Source organism: Miscanthus floridulus, chromosome 7 (genome assembly GCF_019320115.1).
Source record: "Miscanthus floridulus cultivar M001 chromosome 7, ASM1932011v1, whole genome shotgun sequence".
Lineage (NCBI taxonomy): Eukaryota > Viridiplantae > Streptophyta > Magnoliopsida > Poales > Poaceae > Miscanthus > Miscanthus floridulus.
The window spans coordinates 60727931-60752774 of NC_089586.1; the positions used below are offsets into that span (position 1 = coordinate 60727931).

At 45.7% G+C, this 24844-nt stretch overlaps 1 protein-coding gene across 1 annotated transcript; it reads left to right on the forward strand.

The window, feature by feature from the left end:
- The first annotated feature begins 704 nt into the window (after positions 1–704).
- LOC136465572 (protein PXR1-like) lies at positions 705–8234 on the forward strand. The gene is made up of 2 exons (XM_066464251.1): positions 705–1179; positions 7861–8234. The coding sequence occupies exons 1-2, from the start codon at positions 705–707 to the stop codon at positions 8232–8234; spliced, it is 849 nt and encodes a 282-aa protein (XP_066320348.1).
- The last annotated feature ends 16610 nt before the right edge of the window (positions 8235–24844 follow it).

The window sequence follows — 24844 nt, forward strand, 5'->3', positions numbered from 1 at the left end:
TAGTTGGTTTGTAGAATTCTTAAAATAGGCTATTCACCTCCCTCTAGCCATATTAGGACCTTTCAAGTTGTATCAGAGCCATGGTCACCATTTGTTTCAAGGCTTAACAACCTTCGGTGTAAAATATGGTTCAAATTGTGTTCAACCATGTTGGGGGTAAACCACTGTTCTTTGATGGCACATCTTTTTATTATTGGAAGAGAAAGATGAAGATGTACCTTGGTTCAATCAATGACAAGGTGTGGAATATGGTAGAGAATGAGTTTGTGATCATTGACCCTACCAATCTCACCGATAATGATAAGATCTACTAGCAATGCAACACTATGGCACTCAACACAATATACAATGGCATTGATTCAAAGGTGTTTGAGCAAATCAAAGATCTTGAGAAGGCAAGTGAAGTTTTGGTGAGACTAGAAGAAACATATGAGAGCATTTCAATGGTAAAAAGTGCCAAGCTATACATGCTCAAAGACAAGCTATCAAATTTCAAGATGAAGGATGATGAGTCCATTCTAGAGATGTTCTATAGGCTACAAGTCATCATCAATGATCTCAAGAGTTTGTGTGAGAAGGTGAAGGATGAGGACTTCTCTCACAAGTTCTTGATGTGTTTGCCAAAGAGATTCAAGACATTGAGAACTATCATCTTTAGGGGTGGATTGAAGGATGTCACTCCAAATGAGATGCTTGGTGATGTGATGACCGAGGACCAATACAATAGTGATGATGAAGAAATTGTGAAGGAGGAAGACAAGAAGAAGAGTGCAGCATTCAAGGCCGGTACTTCATCCTCCAAGAACAAGATCAAGGGCAAGGCTAAGAAGGAAGAATCAAGTGATGAAGAATGCTCTCATGATGATAGTGATGATGAAGCACTAGCTCTCTTTGTGCATAAGTTTGGCAAGATGATGAAGAGGAAAGGCTATGGTGCAAGGAAGAGAAGAGATCATTTCAAGAACAAGGAGTATGTGAGGTTGTGCTACAAGTGCAAGAGCCCCGATCATGTTGTAGCGGATTGTCCCTACAATAGTGACAATGAGGATAATGAGAAGAAGAAGAACAAGAAAGAGAAGAAGGAGAAGAAAGAGAAGAAGATGACCTTTAAGAAGAAGAAGAAGGGTGCATCCTATGTTGTCACATGGGATAGTGATGCCTCCACCGATGATGATTCAAGTGATGATGACAAGGCATCCAAGAAGAAGGCTCTAGCAAGCATTGCTATCAACAACAAGCCTTCACTATTTGACACTCCATCATGCTTCATGGCCACGGGCTCCAAGGTAAAATATGATGAGAGCGAAAATGATGATAGTGAAAGTGAAAATGATAGTGGTGATGATGAATTCTCAAGTGAACAACTAATGAATATGCTAGAACAAGCTGACTCAATAATTAACAAGAAAAGCAAGAAGTGCAAAGAATTGCAAAAGAAGCTTAGTGCTCTTGAGCAATCCTTTGATGAGCTCATGCTACTCACGAGAGGCTAGTGGAAGCCCATAAGAAGCTTGGCAAAGCTCACACCAAGCTTGAAAAGGCTCACTCCATGCTTCTTGATCAAGAAAAGGAAAGGGTTATAGTATCATGTGATGTAGGCATAACATGTGACATTATTGATAAATCTTTTTATAAGCCCATTGTTGTTGCTCCCACTAACCCTTCTTGTAGCACTACCACTTCTACTTCACCTTTGAGTGATGGTTTCACTTGTGATGCCTCACTAATGGTAGAAAATGAGACCCTCAAGAAGAAGGTGAGTGAGCTCACTCATGCCTTAGGCAATGCCTATGGTGGAGATGCCCTGTAACACCCTAAAAAAATTGCCTCTTTTGAAATAGAGCTAAAATGATTTACTTATGAATTTTTGTGCACATGAAATATAGGAAAATAAAAATTTTCATTAAATTAAAATACACTATAAGGTAGCAATATGTTTGATGCATACATGCTATTGCATTTAATTTTATTGGTTAAGTGGTTTTAGTTTAAAAGTCAAAATGGTTAGAATGCTTTTGAAAAAGAGTTTGAAAATGGCTTTGAAATAAAAGAAAAGAAATAAAAGAAAATTAGAAAAAGAAAAGGAATTGGAAAATGTAAGAACTTAAAAAAAAGTTATTTTTGGAAACTTACCAAAAATTGGTTCATTTATGTTGGAATTAGAAATTATATTTTAAATCATATTTATGCTTGATTTGGTTCACATTTGAAATTGTTTTGAATTAAGAAAGGAAATAGAATTTAGAAATAGAAAAGAATTTCATTTTAAAAAATCTTCCTTTCTTCCATTTCAGCCCAGCCAAGGAACTGGACGGCCCAGCATCCCCTCTTCCCCATTTCCCGCGCCCGGCCTGCGACCTCGCCTCCGTGGCCCACTGCTCCGCGCGCCTACGCCCGCGCGCCTCACCCCTTCCCCCTCACTGCCCGCGGGTCCTGCCAGTCAGCCGGCCCCTTTCCTTTCTTCCCCGTTCCTTTCTTTCCTTTCCCGAGCACCTCCTTCCTTTTCTCGCCGCCGCCGATGGCGCGCCCGTGTAAGGCAAGTCGACCGCGCCCGTTCGGCAAGCTACCAATCAGCCCCGCTCCCCTTCCATCCACACAGCACCCTAGGCCTATAAAGCCCCCAACTGGGCGCCTCCCTTTCTCCTTTCTCCATTCATCTCTCCAGCCACCACTGCCGCCGTCGACCCCGCCTCCTCAGAGACTCCCCGGACGCCGCGCTCCGCTCCAATCGACTCGCAGTAAGCTTCTCCTCCCCCCTATGCTTCCAGTTAAACATATTGCCCACTAGAACGCCACATCCGCAAGCCCCGAGCTGCCGGCCATGGCGCCACCGCAGGAAGCCGCCTCGGTTTGTTCTCGGTCCTCATTTTTGGCGCTCCGTTGAGTTCGCAAGGACCTGCGCTTCACGTACGAACTTTCGGCTTCGACCGAGGAAGTCCGGAACGCCCCCGCCGCCCGCCGCCGTGCCCGGTTCACCGCCGGCCATGGTGCCCTCGCCGGAGGCACTATGCAGCGACGGGTAATCACCCGATCCCACCTGCGCCATTGGATCTATTTTGAACGGCCACGATTAGATACCCCTTCAGGTTAAGTGACCGGTCCACCGTGGGCCGTAGACCCGTTCCACCCCACCGCGTCAGCACTGGTCCACCGCCACGTGGTGAGCCGCACCAACCCTATGCCGCCACGTGTTAGCACAGTCAGCAGCAGGGTCAACCGCAGTCAAAGCCGCGCCTGTTTTACAAAATAGCCCCTCGGTTTTTAGTGAATCAACCCACGATCCAAAGCAGTTCAAAATAATTACAAATCCGCCCAGATTTTATTCGTTTAGGACCCTGTAAATTCCAGAATTAGTGTGCCCAGTCCAAAGTACATTTAAATTCAGAATCTTAATTGTTTTAATTCAAATTTGAGTTCAAATATTCACAGGAATGCCACTGGATCTTATTTTATGCGTAACTTTTACGTTTTAAGTCCGATTTGATCCGTTCGAGTTGCGTTAGGACCGTGTTTACATTTTCTACATGAATATACAACTATTAGGCATGTTTTCAACACTTGAAATTTATGAGTAGATTTAATCTATTAATTAACCAACGTAAAATTTGTTTAAATCATAACTTGTTTATTTCAACTCTGAAATAGTCCATTCAAGTTGCGTTTGTTTCATAACGATGAGATCTACGCTTTAGCAATGATGTTTACTATATTACTATTTCATAAAAATCATAGTTTAAATCATATCTTGATTAATGATTATGTAACTGAGTTTTATACATAAAATATAAGTTGTATTACTTTTGTTTTATAATTTAAATCTAAAATTGACTTAAATTAATCCATATTGTTTATAAAATATCTTTCATCTATATGAATTAATAAAGTTAACATAAATAAAGCCTATAGTTATCTTTTCCACGTATTAAGCAAATCTTTCGGTAGTTGTAACTTTTCAACCGTAGCTCCGATTAGCGTGCTTCTCGCGACTGTGTGTACGTAGCGATGCGTAGAATCATGTTTCAATCTCTTTCACTTATTTTTCTATGATTGGTGTACTGTTCTGATATAGATGCAACTGTATGCTATGCATGTATGTGTATGGATGTTTGTGTGGTGTTCTACGATTGTCTAGTCGGTGAGATACACATGATGATCCAGAAGAAGAAGAAAGACATCAAAGATTAAAGCTTACCGAAGGATCGGTGTGTAAGGCAAGTATAGCATGGGACCATCCTTGTTACCTATTCATATATAATCACTTAATTCATATTGCATGTGTCTCCCTTGTTACCATTAAGGATATCCTAGATATTTGATATCTTGCACCTTGATACCTTTGGGATATTGCATGGAATAGTTTTTGCTAGGGCTTAATCAAAACCATGATCTTGTAACTTGACTAATGATATATGCAATAAATGTTAAAACATGACTTTTTAGTAACATGGAACCAGGGGGCTGAAGTGTTTATATGCTTCAGATTCCTCTCCCTAAGGACTTATCTGTAAGTGATCATCCGGGACTTACAGTACAGCTATGAGGGCCATATGGCTCTGGCTTTAGCTCAGTATGAGGACCTTTTCTAGCTTGTTAGTGGTTACCTTTACGGCGCAAGAGGGGCTCCAACGGGTATGATCTCGGTCTGCCAAGTTGGTGCACTTGCTAGTCACTACTTGGAGGGGGGTTCATGCTTATTGATGGGTAAACCTTAGCGGCCCTAACTTGTTAGACGAACCTTTGAAAGGCTTCATAGTGAACCCTGTCGACCTTCCTTGGTAGTGGGTCAAGAGGTTGATCACCTCGAGCGAAAGGGTAAATCATGACTCACAGTGAACGTGTACAACCTCTGCAGAGTGTAAAACTGTTATAACAGCCGTGCTCACGGACACGAGCGACCTTGGACCCTTATGGAATAGAGATGATCACTAATGGATAATGATGATGTTAATAATTAATCGTTTATGCTATACATTATTCATGTTTACTTGATCATGAGTTTATGGGCTTATGGATAAACTTGTTGCCAGCCAATTGCTAAAAATGTGATCTATTAAAGCTAATCGCAGTTAAACCAGTGTCAGCCTTTTTGAGCCTCATGAACCCCATGATATAATTGTTAAGTACGACATGTACTTACACTTGCTTTATTTTCTATACATTGGATAAAAATCCTGGATGGGTACCAGATTGCTGGTTTGGAAGAGTTAGACTTATGGTCAACCAGTCAGTCGTCCCTGTGGATTCGGAGTCCTCGCCAGAAGATCGGAGTCAACTTTCCACTGTCTATACTCCGAGGGTACTTTTCTTTTACTCATACGTTATGTAATAAGTATTGTCTTTTGATATTACCCTTATTTGTGGCTATATGTGAGATTTGACTTCCTGGGCTCACATATAGTGTGTATCTGGTTTTGTCTTTAAAACCGGGTGCTACAAAGTGGTATCAGAGCAATGCTAACTGTAGGACGCAAGCCTAGTTAGAACTGGACGTATTAGCATGCCTTCATCTCTGCTTACTTCTTTCTTTCCCTCTAACCTTGTTATTTGCAAAAAGTTATGCTCACTTCCGCCTCTGTTCTGTTATGAAAACCTTGTCTCTATCCTGAATCCTCTCTTTTCATCTAAATAGATGGGTCGTAATGAAGAAACCACTAGCATCAGAAATTAGGAGGATCAAGCTACATTATCCGTGACTGCATTCGACAAGGAGAAGCCTGTAGCTATACAACAACAAGTGCTAGAAGGAATAACTCAACATAGGAGTTTCAATAGTGCTTGTTACAAGGTCAAACCAACATACCAAAGGGACCAGTAAAGAGACAAGTCGTAGAAGCTTGGAAAAAGATGAAGTGTCCTACATTCTAGTTTGCGCAGTGGAAGCGTGGTGGTACCCAAGGATGTAAGAGAGAACTCAAAGTATTAAATAATGAGGGTGTTCATAGCAAGACTCTTGGAAGTCAGGATCCATGTTAGTGCTATAAACATTTTAGTTTTCCCTGTTTTCAAGACAAGTCTAATAAGAAGGGAATTAAGGTGAACCCAAGTTGTGAAGCTAATATGGATAAGAAGAGAATGGAGGTCTCAACAGAGCAAGTATTGGGAAGCAATCGACATTTGGATTCATCACATCTAGCTCTGACCCATAGTCAGATGAATCTAAACTATAAAGAGTTAGAAGCTTCTCAAGCTAAAACTACTTCACATGAGGTATGCATAGATGGGTGGACTACCACCTATAAGGAGTTTCAACCTCGAAAGACCAAGCAAGCTAGAAAACAGATCAGTCAAACCAAGGTGAATCTTCAGAGTTAGAAAGCTAACAAAACACCAAATAACAATTCCATAGAGTATGACATCACAAAAGACCTAGCTAAGAGAAGGTGTCATCATTGCCAGCAGAAGGAACATTATGTTAAATCTTGCCCATAGAAGAATCAACAAGTACACCATGAAAGTAGCCAGAGTCAGATCACTACCGGACTGCCACCAGGAAGTGTCAGTGATAACCAACCCAAAAGAAGCATTTGGTGAAATTGACGAATGAAGAAGTTATGCTAGACTACTCAAGATCCTTAGTTAGGGTATAGGAGTTTGTGCCCTTTATGTAATAAAAACGATAGTATCGCAAGTTGAGTCAATGATTGAGTTGTGCATATTTAGGTGCTTTGTTGAATTGTCATTATGTTTATGCTTGTTTTGCATCTTTGTAATGATTGCAATGATCTTGTTGGGTGTTCCCACAATTTCATTTAGTTTATAGGCCTAAGGTATAAGGATTAATGAAATAAATAGTTGGGTTATGGTTTTCTTTTGTTTTACCTATCCTGTCTTTGGAGCAGCCTGTCTCTATCGATTCATATCTCTGATTTTGGACGATAAAAAGAAGTCATGAGGAATTTTTGGACAACAGTAGACTTCAATCACAAGATGATGTGAGCTATACTTTGGTGTCCCCTACTTTAACTCATCTTAAGGGGGGTAGCCAAGTTGAAGGGTTTGCAAGATGAAGTTTTCTTGCATTCTAGTGTATCATGTGGAAGAATTGGATATTCCGATGGCTGGGTTTTTCTCTAGTCTTTCATACTATCAATCCTAACTTGTTATCTCTTGAAACTACAATAAGGAATGCTATGAATGACTAAATCCTAATGCACATATGTTGGAAACAGATGGCCTCTACCAGGAGAAATGCTTCACAAGATGTTGGAAGGAATGTTCCCACCTCTAACCCATCGCCGTCAAGTCCCCCAACCAAAGAGCAAGCTTTGATGACGTAGACTCAGCTAATGGAAGAGAAAAAGAGAAAACGTGATCTTCAATGCCAGCTAAGGAACACTCAACCTTGGTTTGCTACGCAACCAGAATATCAGTCACATCCTATGAATCTACTTGTGAGAATAGATCAGAATCAGTATCCGCAACCCGATGATAAAGTGCAACAGGTCAGCTCTCAAGAGCACGAACAGAATGTCCATGGGAAGCAGGTGCATGGTAATAAGTTAAAACAGAATTACATCCTTGGAAAATTGAATAATGTGAATATGACTACCCTTCATGGAGCTAAGAAGGTCGTTTATGGATGGATTGCAGTAGGTTCAGCCAATGCTATGGTGATGTTTGACCCCAGTGCGTCACATTCATTTATCTCTAGTGCATACGTAAAAGAACATAAGATAACTATGCTACCAATGAGGAAACCAGTGATAGTTAAGTCCCCAGGGGGAGAAATGAAGGCAAACCACATATGCCCAAAAGTTAGTCTTGACATAAAGGGGATAAAATTTGAAGCAAACCTTATTGTATTAGAGTTAGTGGACGTTGATGTTATTCTTGGAATGGGATGGATGTCTGCATGTAAAGGAGTCATCAAGTATGCCCAGCATTTGGTGCTTCTAACCACACCATCAGGAGAAAGAATTGAGTATGAGGGTTTTCAACCTGCATCTGAGGAATATGACAATGGAAATGATCTAATAGAAGGTGTGAATACTGAGGATAGTAAAGTTGACTGTGAGTTTCCAGATGATGGTGTAGAGGAACAAACACCCTTGGAGGAGCTCCATCCGTCAGATGGTGATTATCCAGTTAGAATCTTAGAAAGAGCCCAGGGAACTCTTAAGGGAGAAGTGCTTAATGTTTGTAAAGTTCAATGGAATAACCAATCAGAGGAAGATGCAACCTGGGAAAATGAGAATCAATTGAAGATGGATTTTCCTCATCTCTTTGAGGTGTAACACAACTACGTTAGAAGTCAAGATGGGGGTGTCATATGAAGATAGTTATGCCCTTGAGTTTAAGATTTCTGTATTCAGGACAGCTGTATCCCTTGACTTAAAGGGGTAGTCCGTGCAGCCAAATCTTTTGTTCTTAAGCTTTGCAGATGGGACAGATGTAACTTGTTAAGCTAGTTTACAATGCAAGTTGAAATGTTGGAATGTTTCATTTGAGTTCTATTCCTAGTTCTGTTTCCCTTCCTTGTCCCTAGTTTTCTCGAATCTCGGGACGAGATTCATCTTAAGGGGGTAGAATTGTAACACCCTAAAAAAATTGCCTCTTTTGAAATAGAGCTAAAATGATTTACTTATGAATTTTTGTGCACATGAAATATAGGAAAATAAAAATTTTCATTAAATTAAAATACACTATAAGGTAGCAATATGTTTGATGCATACATGCTATTGCATTTAATTTTATTGGTTGAGTGGTTTTAGTTTAAAAGTCAAAATGGTTAGAATGCTTTTGAAAAAGAGTTTGAAAATGGCTTTGAAATAAAAGAAAAGAAAGAAAAGAAAATTAGAAAAAGAAAAGGAATTGGAAAATGTAAGAACTTAAAAAAAGTTATTTTTGGAAACTTACCAAAAATTGGTTCATTTATGTTGGAATTAGAAATTATATTTTAAATCATATTTATGCTTGATTTGGTTCACATTTGAAATTATTTTGAATTAAGAAAGGAAATAGAATTTAGAAATAGAAAAGAATTTCATTTTAAAAAATCTTCCTTTCTTCCATTTCAGCCCAGCCAAGGAACCGGACGGCCCAGCATCCCCTCTTCCCCATTTCCCGCGCCCGGCCTGCTACCTCGCCTCCGCGGCCCACTGCTCCGCGCGCCTACGCCCGCGCGCCTCAGCCCTTCCCCCTCACTGCCCGTGGGTCCTGCCAGTCAGCCGGCCCCTTTCCTTTCTTCCCCGTTCCTTTCTTTCCTTTCCCGAGCACCTCCTTCCTTTTCTCGCCGCCGCCTATGGCGCGCCCGTGTAAGGCAAGTCGACCGCGCCCGTTCGGCAAGCTACCAATTAGCCCCGCTCCCCTTCCATCCACGCAGCACCCTAGGCCTATAAAGCCCCCAACCAGGCACCTCCCTTTCTCCTTTCTCCGTTCATCTCTCCAGCCACCACTGCCGCCGCCGACCCCGCCTCCTCGGAGACTCCCCGGACGCCGCGCTCCACTCCAATCGACTCGTAGTAAGCTTCTCCTCCCCCCTGTGCTTCTAGTTAAACATATTGCCCACTAGAACGCCACATCCACAAGCCCCAAGCTGCCGGCCATGGCGCCACCGTGGGAAGCCGCCTCGGTTTGTTCTTGGTCCTCATTTTTGGCGCTCCGTTGAGTTCGCAAGGACCTGCGCTTCACGTACGAACTTTCGGCTTCGACCGAGGAAGTCCGGAACGCCCCCGACGCCCGCCGCCGTGCTCGGTTCACCGCCGGCCATGGTGCCCTCGCCGGAGGCACTATGCAGCGACGGGTAATCACCCGATCCCACCTGCGCCATCGGATCTATTTTGAACGGCCACGATTATATACCCCTTCAGGTTAAGTGACCGGTCCACCATGGGCCGTAGACCCATTCCACCCCACCGCGTCAGCACTGGTCCACCACCACGTGGTGAGCCGCACCAACCCTATGCCGCCACGTGTCAGCACAGTCAGCAGCAGGGTCAACCGCAGTCAAAGCCGCGCCTGTTTTACAAAATAGCCCCTCGGTTTTTAGTGAATCAACCCGCGATCCAAAGCAGTTCAAAATAATTACAAATCCGCCCAGATTTTATTCGTTTAGGACCCTGTAAATTCCAGAATTAGTGTGCCCAGTCCAAAGTACATTTAAATTCAGAATCTTAATTGTTTTAATTCAAATTTGAGTTCAAATATTCACAGGAATGCCACTGGATCTTATTTTATGCGTAACTTTTACGTTTTAAGTCCGATTTGATCCGTTCGAGTTGCGTTAGGACCGTGTTTACGTTTTCTACATAAATATACAACTGTTAGGCATGTTTTCAACACTTGAAATTTATGAGTAGATTTAATCTATTAATTAACCAACGTAAAATTTGTTTAAATCATAACTTGTTTATTTCAACTCTGAAATAGTCCATTCAAGTTGCGTTTGTTTCGTAACGATGAGATCTACGCTTTAGCAATGATGTTTACTATATTACTATTTCATAAAAATCATAGTTTAAATCATATCTTGATTAATGATTATGTAACTGAGTTTTATACATAAAATATAAGTTGTATTACTTTTGTTTTATAATTTAAATCTAAAATTGACTTAAATTAATCCATATTGTTTATAAAATATCTTTCATCTATATGAATTAATAAAGTTAACATAAATAAAGCCTATAGTTATCTTTTCCACGTATTAAGCAAATCTTTCGGTAGTTGTAACTTTTCAACCATAGCTCCGATTAGCGTGCTTCTCGTGACTGTGTGTACGTAGCGATGCGTAGAATCATGTTTCAATCTCTTTCACTTATTTTTCTATGATTGGTGTACTGTTCTGATATAGATGCAACTGTATGCTATGCATGTATGTGTATGGATGTTTGTGTGGTGTTCTATGATTGTCTAGTCAGTGAGATACACATGATGATCCAGAAGAAGAAGAAAGACATCAAAGATTAAAGCTTACCGAAGGATCGGTGTGTAAGGCAAGTATAGCATGGGACCATCCTTGTTACCTATTCATATATAATCACTTAATTCATATTGCATGTGTCTCCCTTGTTACCATTAAGGATATCCTAGATATTTGATATCTTGCACCTTGATACCTTTGGGATATTGCATGGAATAGTTTTTGCTAGGGCTTAATCAAAACTATGATCTTGTAACTTGACTAATGATATATGCAATAAACGTTAAAACATGACTTTTTAGTAACATGGAACCAGGGGGCTGAAGTGTTTATATGCTTCAGATTCCTCTCCCTAAGGACTTATCTGTAAGTGATCATCCGGGACTTACAATACAGCTGTGAGGGCCATATGGCTCTGGCTTTAGCTCAGTATGAGGACCTTTTCTAGCTTGTTAGTGGTTACCTTTACGGCGCAAGAGGGGCTCCAACGGGTATGATCTTGGTCTGCCAAGTTGGTGCACTTGCTAGTCACTACTTGGAGGGGGGTTCATGCTTATTGATGGGTAAACCTTAGCGGCCCTAACTTGTTAGACGAACCTTTGAAAGGCTTCATAGTGAACCCTATCGACCTTCCTTGGTAGTGGGTCAAGAGGCTAATCACCTCGGGCGAAAGGGTAAATCATGACTCACAGTGAACGTGTACAACCTCTGCAGAGTGTAAAACTGTTATAACAGCCATGCTCACGGACACGAGCGACCTTGGACCCTTATGGAATAGAGATGATCACTAATGGATAATGATGATGTTAATAATTAATTGTTTATGCTATACATTATTCATGTTTACTTGATTATGAGTTTATGGGCTTATGGATAAACTTGTTGCCAGCCAATTGCTAAAAATGTGATCTATTAAAGCTAATCGCAGTTAAACCAGTGTCAGCCTTTTTGAGCCTCATGAACCCCATGATATAATTGTTAAGTACGACATGTACTTACACTTGCTTTATTTTCTATACATTGGATAAAAATCCTAGATGGGTACCAGATTGCTGGTTTGGAAGAGTTAGACTTATGGTCAACCAGTCAGTCGTCCCTGTGGATTCAGAGTCCTCGCCAGAAGATTGGAGTCAACTTTCCGCTGTCTATACTCCGAGGGTACTTTTCTTTTACTCATACGTTATGTAATAAGTATTGTCTTTTGATATTACCCTTATTTGTGGCTATATGTGTGATTTGACTTCCTGGGCTCACATATAGTGTGTATCTGGGTTTGTCTTTAAAACCGGGTGCTACATGCCCGCTTGCTAAAGTGCTTGGGTAGCCAAAGGTTTTTTTCTCAACTAAGAGGGATAAGGCTATACCCCCAAGAAAGGCAAGGCGGCCGTTGTCACTCCCAAAGCTAGCTTTGTGAAGGGAATGGTCGGTTTTGCAATAGATGCAAGCAAGTTGGGCATATAGAGATAAGACTAACAAGAAGAAGCAACATAATGTATCCTCATTTAGATTTGATTCTTGTTACTTGCTTGTTAAGGGTGCCAATGGTGTGAAGGCTAAGTTCATTGGTACACCAATTGTGGACCCAAAGAAGAAGGCCATTTGGGTACCAAAGACCTTGATAACTAACCCTCAAGGACCCAAGCAAGTTTGGGTACCTAAAAGAATTGATTTTTTTGTAGGTAAACTATAAAGCTAGAGGAAGGCATTGGATACTTGATAGCGGGTGCACACAACACATGACTAGTGATTCAAGAATGTTTAATTCAATCAACTCAAATGATGACAATGGGATTGATAGTATAACATTTGGTGATAATGGCAAAGGCAAGGTCAAAGAGCTTGGTAAGATTGCAATATCCAATGACTTGAGCATTTCCAATGTGCTACTAGTAGAGAGCTTGAACTTCAACCTATTGTTGGTAGCTCAACTTTGTGATCTTGGTCTCAAGTGCATATTTGAAGTTGATGATGTAGAGATCATAAGTGTAGATGGCTCTAACTTCATATTCAAAGGTTTTAGATATGAGAATCTATACTTGGTTGATTTCAATGCAAGTGAAGCTCAATTGTCAACATGTTTGCTCACTAAGTCTAGCATGGGTTGGTTATGTCATAGAAGGCTAGTTCATCATCTCAACCAAGTGATCAATCAAATGCAAGAAATCAAGTGCAAGTGCTCCAACCAACCAATGTTGCAAGAGATCATCCATTAGATTCTATCATTGGTGATATCTCAAGAGGTGTGCAAACAAGATCAAGATTGGCATCATTTTGTGAACACTTCTCATTCGTGTCATCCATTGAACCTAAGAAGATAGATAAAGCTTTGTTGGACATTGATTGGGTGAATGCTATGCATGAAGAGCTAAACAACTTCACAAGAAATCAAGTATGGGAGTTAGTTGAGAGGCCTAAGGATCATAATGTGATTGGAACAAAATGGGTCTTTCAGAACAAGTAAGATCAAAATGGGATAGTTGTAAGGAACAAAGCAAGATTAGTGGCTCAAGGTTACACTCAAGTTGAAGGTCTTTACTTTAGAGAAACATATGCCCCAGTTGCAAGATTAGAAGCAATTAGGATCTTGTTAGCCTATTCTTGTGCCCACAACATCAAGTTGTACCAAATGGATGTGAAGAGTGTAATTCTAAATGGGTACATCAATGAGCTTGTGTATGTTGAGCAACCTTCTGGTTTTGAAGATGAGAAGAAACCCAACCATGTTTACAAGCTAAGAAAAGGCTTTGTACGGTTTGAAGCAAGCACCAAGAGCATGGTATGAGAGATTGAGGGATTTCCTACTCTCTAAGGGTTTTAAGATGGGAAAAGTTGACACCACTCTCTTCACTAAGAAGCTAGGCAATGGCTTGTTTGTGTTGTAAATCTATGTTGATGATATCATATTTGGATCAACCAATCAAGATTTTTGTGAGGAGTTTGGAAAGATGATGGCAAGTGAGTTTGAGATGTCTATGATTGAAGAGCTTAGTTACTTCCTTGTCCTCAAATCAAGCAAATGAAGAATGACATATTCATGAGTCGAGGCAAGTACATCAAAGATATGCTCAAGAAGTTTAGAATGGATGATGCTAAAGCTATTAGTACACTAATGGGGACAAATGGAGGCTTGGATAGTGATGCTAGTGGCAACATAGTGGATCAAAAGATGTATTGGTCTATTATTAGAAGCCTACTCTATGTGACCGCATCAAGGCCGGATGTGATGTTTAGTGTATGCATGTGTGCTAGATTTTAAGCCTCACCTAGAGAGAGTCATTTGAGGGCAACTAAGAGAATTTTGAGATACTTGAAGCATACATAAAATGTTGGATTGTGGTATTCCAAAGGCGCTAGATTTGAGTTGATTGGATATTCGGACTCCGATTATGCGGGATGCAAAGTTGAGAGAAAGAGCACATTGGGCACATGTCAATTATTGGGAAGATCACTTATGTCTTGGTCATCAAAGAAGCAAAATAGTGTAGCACTTTCAACCGCCGAAGTGGAGTACATTATGGCCGGTAGTTGTTGTGCTAATTACTTTGGATGAAGGCAACTTTGAGTGACTTTGGAATCAAATTCAAACAAGTGCCATTGCTATGTGACAATGAGAGTGCCATGAAGCTCACCAACAACCTAGTTCAACATTTAAGAACAAAGCACATAGATGTCCACCATCATTTTATTAGAGATCACCAACATAAAGGGGGTATTTGCATCGAAAGTGTGGGCACCGATGATCAACTTGCCGATATCTTCACCAAGCCACTTGATGAGAAGAGGTTTTGCAAGCTAAGGAATGAATTGAACATACTTGACTTCTTAAATATGTGTTGATGCACCCCCATATATTACATGCCTCTCCTTTGAGCAAAGCAAGGTAAAGTTGATTGACATGTCATTCATCTATTGCTAAGGACTTGTTTAGTGCATCTAGTCATTCCTATCTTGTCTTAGGCTCATTTATGAAAGTCAAATGAATTTGATGCTTGTATGGTACCGCTATAGTTTGTATGCTTGAAATGATTTAGTGGTAGCATATGGCATGTTTGTGGGCTTGTGAACCTAGTGTTTGATCTAGAAAATGAGCTATAAGTGTTTAACTCAACATGGTGCATGATAACCCTCATTTGGAGGTGTGAAGAAGCTTGCCCTTGGATCAAACCGAGTTAAATATCTTTTGCAAGTGATCTAGATTGAACCAAATTGGGAAAACAATCCTCACTTCACATGGTTTCACCACAACCTATCTAAAATTTGAGCTCACCTTTTGTGGTCATCGATGATAAAGGGGCAGAGAAATTCACAAAGATATTGCAAAAGGGGGAGAAGTAACAAAAAGATAAGTGTCGGTGTTTTGAGTAAACACCAACTAGTAAATTTGTATTTGTTGCGTGTTGGGCCTGGATGGTGTGCTAAAAGACACAAAGTTTATACTGGTTCGGGCAGAATGTCCCTACATCTAGTTTGCTGCTACTGCTCATGTTATTAGCACTGAAAGGTTCATAGTAGGGGGTACAAATGGTTGAGAGAGGGACAGGTCCCAAGTCTCTGATGGAAAGTTGGATAGGGCACTAAGAGCTTGATTGCTGCTCAGCTGTGTGTTATGTGGTGCATGGTGTGTTGAATCGATCCATCTCCTTAGTGGGGTGCCCTGCCCTCCATTTTATAGACCAAGGGGGAGCAGGGATTACAGATGGGAGAATGAGGAAAAACTAGAGGTAGAGAAGGTCCTTCGATGGTGCCAGGTCTTCCTTCTCCTTTGAGCCTATCCTGCTGACATGGCAGATGGTGCTAGGGATGGCATGTTCGCTGATCCTGATAGGGCCGTGCTCTAGCTTCATTTGACAAGTGGTCATGTCCCATCCCACTTTGGTGGGCGGCATGGCGCACCAAGGTGCCGAGCAGTGACCCTATGGGGAGCAGACGGTGTAGAGGCCCCATGTTCCTTATTGTAGATGACATGAGTTTCCTTCTTGGACCGTAGCAGTTGTCGTATGTTTTCGTCAGGATTTGTGTCCGAGGGCAAATGCCAGCGCCCATAACACTATAGGATAAATGTCGATGCCCGCAACACTATTTGGGCTCTGACATGCTTGGAGGGGTTTAAAGCGCCTGTCTGGTCATATCCTAATGGTAGTTCCCTATAGGCATGCAGGGTATGGTCCTCGATATTGTGGTTGACTTGAGTGCCCCACCTTATCTGCATGCGTAGTTATAAAGGAGTAGCGCATAGATGTTGGGCGAGGCGGAGCCTACCCTCGGACGCCGGGTGAGGCAGAGCCTGCCCCCGGATGTTGGGCAAGGTGGAGCCTACCCTCAGACATCGAGCGAGGTGGAGCTTGCCCTCAGACATCGAGCGAGGTGGAGCCTGCCCTTGGACATCAGGCAAGGCAGAGCTTGCCCTCGGTCGTCGAGTGAGGCAGAGCCAACCCTCGGTCGTCGGGCAAGGTGGAGCCTACCCCTAGACGTCGGGCGAGGCAGAGTCCACCCCTAGACATCGAGCGAGGCTGAGTCCAGCCCTCATGGGTTGGGTGAGGCAGAGCCAGCCCTCAGGCGTCGGGCGAGGCGAAGCCAACCTTCGATCATTTTGGGCAAGAAGTGTAGTTGCATTCTTGTATGTTCGGAAGCATCAATGTTTGATAGTTATTAGCTCCTCCTCTTCGGGTACCTCGGTATTTGGTCCTCGATAGTGGCCCCCGAGCTCCTAGGTGACTCAGATAGAATCACCTGAGGGGTGTTGTGACTTGCTAGAGGGTGCACACGAGCGCACCCAATGGGTGTAGCCCTCGAGCCCCCAGGTGATTTGGGTAGAATCGCCTGGGGGTATTTCAATTTGCTAGAGGGTGCACGCGAGCGCACCCATCGGGTATAGCCCCTGAGCCCCTAGGTGATTTTTGATAGAATCACCCGGGGGGTAGTTTGGACCCTTCGCGGGTATGGCTGCAAGATTTGGTGGTTTTGTTAGCCGGATAGCTTAAAGGGAACCTTGTTATCCCATTCATGGGGATTTGTCCAGGGTCAGCCCGGTTGAGACTCGGTCGTGGATCAGGACTCCTTTGAGGCTCGCGCACCTGAGTTTTGGCCGCTCGTGGGCCCATCCTTTGTTGGGACGGCCATTGAAACTATTGGGCTAGCCCTTGAACTCCTGGGCCTAGGCGGGCTAGAGAAACGCTTTTTGACCTGTATCCCTTCTGTGGGAAAAGAGTCTTGGTCTGCCCGGGAAGGTGAAACGTCCGTCGACTTTGGTGGGAAAGGATAGGGATTGCGGGCGCATATCCCGTGGGAAAGGATAGGGATTGCGGGCGCATATCCCATGTGGTGACGTGGTGGTGAATCATGGCAAGCATGGATAGCCAGGCGGACGATTGCCTTCCTCGCATCCATCGCCCTATAAAACCAAAGGGTTCGTCCCCAGGGTCTTGTACATTGCGTCCTTGCCTTTGCATCCACAACCTCCGCCGCTAATCACCTAAGACTTCCGCATCCGCATCCCAGCTGCCATCAAGTTCGCATCCCCCTCCCCAATTGTTTAATGGAGCCATGGTGTAGATCCGATGTCACCCTCCAGCGCCTGGAGGGCCTCGTTTGCCGTAGCCTTCTTTGCACATGGACCGACGTCGAGGAGTGGTGGCTGCCCAGCAATGAGGATGCGCCGTCACCACCCAAAGGCTATGTTGTGTCCTTTGCTCACTTCCACGAGCGGGGATTCACCACCCCCGCCCACAAGTTCCTTTGGGGGTTGCTGAATTACTACAATGTGGAGCTACAACACCTTACTCCCAATGGGATCTAGCACATTGCGGCGTTCGTCGCCCTATGTGAGGGGTTCTTGGGGATTAGTCCCCACTTCGACTTGTGGTGGCACTTCTTCGTCATCACCCTCCTGAAGAAGCGGGAGAAGAGGCAATAGCTAAGCATGCCGATGGGATGCGCTGGCATTTAGCTCCGCAACAACTGGGTAAATGAATACCCATTGATGCATCTGTCGACCTCCAACAAGGGATGGCACTCACATTGGTTCTACATCAAGAATGATGCAGCCACCCCCTTGCTAGAGTTCATCGGGCACCTCATCGAAGAGGTCCCGAAATCAAGGAGGAAGTGGGGGGTCCTAGAGAAAGACAAGAAGAAAATCTAGGACCATCTCGCCGTAATCCGAATCCTAAAGGAGAGGGGCGAGAAGGGGTCAGGGATCATCGATGCCTATCACACATGGAGGGTGGCACTGCTGATGAAGTGCATGCTTTCCCTGCACATGATGGCTCTCGAGGTGTCGCTCGAGGGGATGACGCTCGCCGAGGTAGCGCTCTCCCCCTCCAAAGTGGCACAGCACATCAAGGAGGCGATGGAGCCTTCATGGGACAATGCCAGTGCCACTCTTGACTTTGTGTATCTGGTGCCAGGGCATCCCCCAATGCGGCTAGAACTAGGTACATTGACTTCGTAAGTTCTCTTTTCTCGTGCCTCCTTTTTAATTGAACTCCCAACTCCTTGATGCTGATATTGAGATAGCAGGACCAACCAAAGAGACTCATCTTTATGGATCATGTGGCCCCACTACTGAAGGACCTACTCATGGTGGCGCTAAATCACACTATGGCCGAGTGGTAGAAGAAGGCCAAGGAGGATGAGAGGAGGAAGAAGCAATAGAAGTTGTGGGCACGAGAGCGAGGAGAGGACACCGATAGTGATGATGATGACGACGAGGTGGAGGAGGATGACGAGGTAGCTGACGACATTGAGTGGGATGACCCGACGAGCGAGGATACGCTAATAGGTATCCACTCGTCCGTGTAGGGGCCTTCCCGTTCCACGTGGGGGAAGGCACGTCCATGGGGCCAACGGAGTCAGGCTAAACCATTGGCCTGCCCTAGGAGACAGCAGGAGCGGGTGGCTCTTCCATCGGGCCCGAGGTGCCATCGGAGAGGGATGGCTCTATTGCCGCGCCCCAAGAGCTAATAGGGGTGGATGGACCTCCTGCCATGCCTGAGGTGCTAATAGAGGGGAGTGGCCCCGCCGCCGTGCCCCTAGAGGCAAGGGAGGCAAGCCCCTCTGCCCTAGAGCAGGGGGTAGGCTCAAAATGGTCTCGCCCCGATGAGGCAGAGTAGGGACCTAGGGGTTCATCCCCCAAATGGCCCCGACCAACAGCACCGATGTAAGCCACCAGTTCCTCTGCTTTTTTCTTTGTTTTTCTCTGTTTTCATCGTGACTCATGCTTTTTTGTGTTCTTGCAGCGTCTTGAGGCGATGCGGTTTTTTGGTGGTGGCACACAAGAAGAGCATCGCCATTCAAGCGAGATGGGGGCTGTCACCTGACGTCGCTCCTATTTAGGGCTAGAGCAGAGCCGATGTTGCGGCCTCATCAGCCAATCAGGCACTGCCCATGGTGGCACCCATGCCCTCGGCGGGTCAAGCGGACGCCGGGGCTGAAGGAGCACCCTTGGGGGTCACCGAGCAAACGGTAGCGGTGGTGATTCCGCTGCCTACGTCAGAGCAAATGGAGCTACCACTTATGCTTGTGGCACCGTCTATGGTGGGCATGGCACCGTAGGTCGAGGCCCTAGTGTCACAAGTGGAGGTAGCCATGACCATGAAAAGCCAGGCACAACTGAACATAGCCATGGTGGTGCCTAAGGAAGCGACACGATCCATGCCACTAGCGGCCCAGGCGATGGTGCCCGAGGCAGGCCAGATGGAGGGGGACATGGCCGGAGGTTCCCTGAGCATCATGGTGGTGGTGGAGAGGACCAGCGAGGGGTCGCCCTTGGCCCTGATGTTGGGATCAGTCTCTCGCCTGTGCAGGTTGAGTCACTGCTCCAGTGGATGGATCCTCAAGACCCAACGTCGATTCTCTTCTCGCTAGATGGTGCTAATGAGAGCATGGAGCGGGGGAGTCTTAATGGAGGGATCTTGGCTATGATGGATGTCCTAAACTAGGCTAGGGGCGTCTTGCGTGACATCATCATTCCTATTGACCGGGTATCTGCTTAATCTATCCTCTCGCTTTCGTCTTTCTTCATGTATTTTTGTGTTTTTTGACATCGATCTTCTTTTCAGTCCCTTATCGCTCATAGCCGAGAGAAGTCCTGGTTCCTCTGTGAGTAGAAGGTGGAATGGTAGTGCCTCATTAAGGAGGCCTGGCTGTGTGGAAATGTGAGCGCCCAGCTTGCTACCGCCTAATAGTGGGTGGCCGAGCTAAGTCCCTTGGCCGAGGAGGCGGCCGGTCTCCGGTAGCGGGAGGCCAAGGTGCGTTGGGACGTGGAGGATGCTAAGAAGTCCTTTGATGAACTATCAAAGAGGGCACGACAAGATGAGGAGGAAGCCACTAGGTTGCAGAAGGAGCAGGATGAGCTGCTCCAGTGGGATGCCGAGGCCTGCCAGCGGGCCTTCGATCTCCTGACCGAGGTGGAGAAGGAGTGGGAGCTCAAGCTCGGAGCAGAGGAGAGGTCCGTGGCACTACAGTAGAGGGTGAGCCTAGATGCCGAGGTGATAGGTCGGCTACATAAGGAGCGGGACGAGCTATGTTAGACTATGGAGAGACTCCACTCAGAGTGTGGTGCGGCCCTTAGGGAGCACGACCAGACCATCCGAGAGCACAACGAGGCGCATCAGGAGGTCAGCTCCCTCCGGGCCAATCTTGGAACCACGGTAGCTTGAAGGCTGGAGGCCAAGAGCATTTCCACCAGGCTAGTCACAGAGCTAACCAAGATGTGGGGGATCCTTTAGGCAGAGAGCAATGAGCATGATCTCCTACGTGTTGCCATCAGGGTGGTCTTCGATGACCTTGTGTCGCACGACCTTCTGATGGCGTTTGGAGTCATAGGTCGCTGATCCTCCGAAGAACATAAGGTAGCTGTCTAGTGTCGGAAAGCCATCGTCCTTCTCCTCTACGTCATCTGTGGTGGGGATAGGGTCCTTTTCATGCTCCCCTTTGTTGGAACCTTCAGACAAGAACCGCTGCATGAGGCTGCAGTCCTTGTATAGATGCTTCATCAAGAAAGCATGATTTGGGCATGGCCCCTCTAGTAGTTTTTTGAAGTGGTTTAGAGTGCCCTCTGTGGGCTTCCGACCACCCTTGCAGTTAGCAACGGCCACGAGTGAGTCCTCGTGCCATTGCTTCTTGTTCTTCCTTTTGGTAGAATGATTGGAGGCACCTTCGTCCGCACCCTTGTCCCACCTTGCCTTGCCATCAAGACGATCAAAGATCGCTCTGATCACCTCTTCTCCTAAGGCATGGCTGGTGGTGATGTCCAAGAGTTCCTTGGTGGTTCGTGGACCCTTATGTCCTAGCTTATGAACCAAAGACTCACAGGTACTCCCAGACAAGAAAGCTCCTATGACATTGGCGTTGGTGACATTAGGTAGCTCATTGCACTGCCAGGAGAAGCGCCAGATGTACCCATAGAGGGTCTCACCGGTCTTCTGTCGGTAGTTCTTGAGGTCCCATGGGTTCCCACGACACTTGTATGTGCCCTGGAAGTTCCCCACAAAGATCTCCTTCAGATCTGCCCAACTCTGGATTGTGTTGGACGGCTGGTGTTCCAACCACGACCGTGTCGAATCGGCTAGGAATAGTGGAAGGTTGCGGATAATGAAGTCATCATTATCCACACCACTGGCTTGGCAGGCAAGCCAATAGTCTTCAAGCCATAGTCTGGGGTTTGTTTCCCCAAAGTACTTTGGGATGTTGGTTGGTGGCCGGTAACTTAGCGGGAAAGCAGTGTTGAGGATGTGACGGCCAAAGGCCTAAGGGCCCAATAGGCCGGGGCTTGGGCTTTGGTCTTCACCACTGTCATAACATCCACCATGATGAGGATGATAGCCATGGTGGGCTCCTTCTCTTGGGTCACCGTAGGTATGTCTATGGGCATTGAGAGTGCTGCGTGTGTCGTGGTTGTAGCCAAGACGCTGATGTACCAGGACCGCAGTGCACTGCCCGCCACCCTATGGTGCCTAGTGGACCAATGCATCCCTGCTAGGCCGCTCAGAGAGTGTGCATTAGGTGGCGTCGAGCTCGTATCACCAAGACAACAAGCTCTCTGCCTGCTGCGCCACCGCCCACTTGAGCGGTGTGCGAATCTCATGGTGGGCCCAGCGATCCTCGAGCGTGTAGCCTCTAGAAGGCCATGGAGCAAGGCCACCATGGCAGCAATGTTCTAGCTTGCTTGGGCAAAGCGAGGGAGAGCTTCATCATTGGCGATGATCCTCCGGTTCATGTCGTGGGCCATGGCACATGCGCATCCACCGTCTCCACAGTGCTTGATATCCCAATCGAGCTCTGTGCATTCCTGCTCGAGTTCGAGTCTTGCTTTGTTGAGCTCTTAGTGTTGGGCCTTCAACTGCTCCACCCTCATGTGAAGTGGGGCCACTGCCTCCTCCTCAGCCTCATCACCGAGGTTGTCTGTCAGGGTAGCCTCCTCTTTGGGAATGCTTTCAACGTGTCCCTCGGGGGTACCTACCATGAAGCATTCCTAGGACGGGTGATGGCTCCCCCTGCTAGAGTTAGAGTCAGAGGGTGACCCTAGCTCCACTGCGAGGAGGCTATGGAGAGATTCCATAACTTGTTCAATCACCCTCACAAACTCATTGTTCATGGAGAATGGGATCATGCATTGTGCCACAAAGTGGCTAGCAGACACCGTGGCGTTGCGGAGTTCAAATGGAAGCACCGTCAGGGCACTCCATGCAGGGTGTTCCAAAGAGAGGGTGAGGTGGTGCTGGTCCTCCCTAGATGGCTAGGGTCCAAGGGAGATGCCAATCTAGCGCTCAAATCTCCCATAGTTGAAGCCAATGGAGGGGAGAGATTGGATGGCAGCGTGAGCCAATGCCAACTCTCCTCCCACCGTGACGATGAAGTCCAAGTCATCAAAACACACGTGTGCACCTGGGACCCATTTGATTCCATGGCTAGCCATCCATGGCCTGATGTTAACATCAAAATGCACAAAGTTCCCCTACCTAGTGTGCCAACTGTCGGTGTTTCGAGTAAACACCAACTAGTAAATTTGTATTTGTTGCATGTTGGGCCCGGATGGTGTGCTAAAAGATACAAGGTTTATACTGGTTTGGGTAGAATGTCCCTACGTCTAGTTTGCTTCTATTGCTTGTGTTATTAGCACTGAATGGTTCATGGTAGGGGGTACAAACAGTCAAGAGAGGGACATGTCCCAAGTCTCTGATGGAAAGTTGGATAGGGCGCTGAGAGCTTGGTTGCTGCTTAGCTGTGTGTTATGTGGTGCATGGTGTGTTGAATCGATCTATCTACTTAGTGGGGTGCCCTGCCCTCCATTTTATAGACCAAGGGGGAGCAAGGATTACAGATGGGAGAAAGATGAAAAACTAGGGACAGAGAAGGTCCTTCGAAGGTGCCGGGTCTTCCTTATCCTTTGAGCCTGTCCTGCTGACATGGCAGACGGTGCTAGGGATGGAACGTTCACTGATCTTGATAAGGCCATGCTCTGGCTTCGTTCGGCAAGTGGTCACGTCCCATCCCACTCTGACGGGCGGCGCAACATACTAGGGCACTGAGCCACGACCCTATGGGGAGCAGACGGCATAGAGGCCCCACGTTCCTTACTGGTGATGACATGAGTTTCCTACTTGGACTATAGCTGTTGTCGTATGTTTTTGTCAGGATTCATGTTCGAGGGCAAATGCCGGCGCCCATAACACTGTAGGATAAATGTCGGTGCCCACAACACTGTTTGGGCTTTGACATGCCTGGAGGGGTTTAAAGCGCCTGTCTAGTCATATCCCGATGGTACTTCTCTGCAGGTGTGCAGGGTATGGTCCTCGATATTGCGGTTGACTTGAGTGCCTCGCCTTATCTGCATGCATAGTTATTAAGGAGTAGCACATAGACATTGGGCGAGGCGGAGTCTACCCTCGGACATTGGGTTAGGCGGAGCCAGCCTAAGGATGTCAGGTGAGGCGGAGCCTACCCTCGGATGTCAGGCGAGGCGGAGCTTGCCCTCGAACATTAGGCAAGGCAGAGCCAGCCCTCGGTCTTTGGGACGTCGGGTGAGGCAAAGCCTACCCTCGGACATCAGGCGAGGCAAAGCCTGCCCTCGGACATCGGGCAAGGTAGAGCTAGCCCTCTGTCATCGGTGAGGCAGAGCCTTCCCTCGGATGTTGGGCGAGTTAGAGCCAGCCCTCGGTCATCGGGAGAGGTGGAGCTGCCCCCAGACATCGGGTGATATAGAGTCTAGCCCTAGACATTGAGTGAGGCTGAGTCTAGCCCTCAGGGGTGGGGCGAGGCGGAGCCAACCTTCGGTAGTTTTGGGCAAGAAGTGTAGTTGCATTCTTATTTGTTCAAAAGCATCAACATTTGATGGTTATTAGCTCCTCCTCTTCGGGTACCCCGGTATTCGGTCCCCGACAATAAGATAGGAGAAATGAAGGGGATCAATTAAAGTTTGTAGCACATAAGTAGGGGGAGCAAGCTCATAAACCTGTATGTTGCACTTGTATGTGCATTACATATGTTTCCTTGCATGGCACAAGTTTTAAATTCCATATCCATGCTTATGTGGTGTATGCTAGTAGTAACTTGAATGATGAATGAAGCACTAGCATGCATAGGAAGAATAACTAGACTTGTGCTTATTATGTAAAAACTAGACCCTTTCATATAATGTTGATCTCATGGGGTTTTCTAGTTTTTGTGAATGTCTAGTTGCTAATGGTGTATATTGGCAACTCCAATTGGTATCACGCTTCAAAGGTCCATTCTTTACACCTTAGCATCATTTGGTTGCTATTACTCTCCCAAACTTCTAATCCATACATATGTGCAAGCTTTCAAATCTAAACTCTTAGCACATATGTAGGGGAGCTAATACTACCAATTTGGAAGCAAGGGTGAAGCGGTTGTGGACTTAGAAAAAGAAAAAGAGGAGAAGGTCCACGTCCGAACGCTGGCCGCGGGGTGATCGGACTCACCCCGGGCATGTTCAATCATTTATAGACAAGGTAGCATGGC

Excerpts from the sequence above, each read along its gene's own strand:
- LOC136465572 (XM_066464251.1), top strand. The coding sequence starts at position 705 with ATGACCGAGGACCAATACAATAGTGATGATGAAGAAATTGTGAAGGAG. Across the intron at positions 1,180-7,860 it reads CTCCACCGATGATGATTCAA|GAGTCATCAAGTATGCCCAG; the intron begins GTGATGATGACA and ends CTGCATGTAAAG.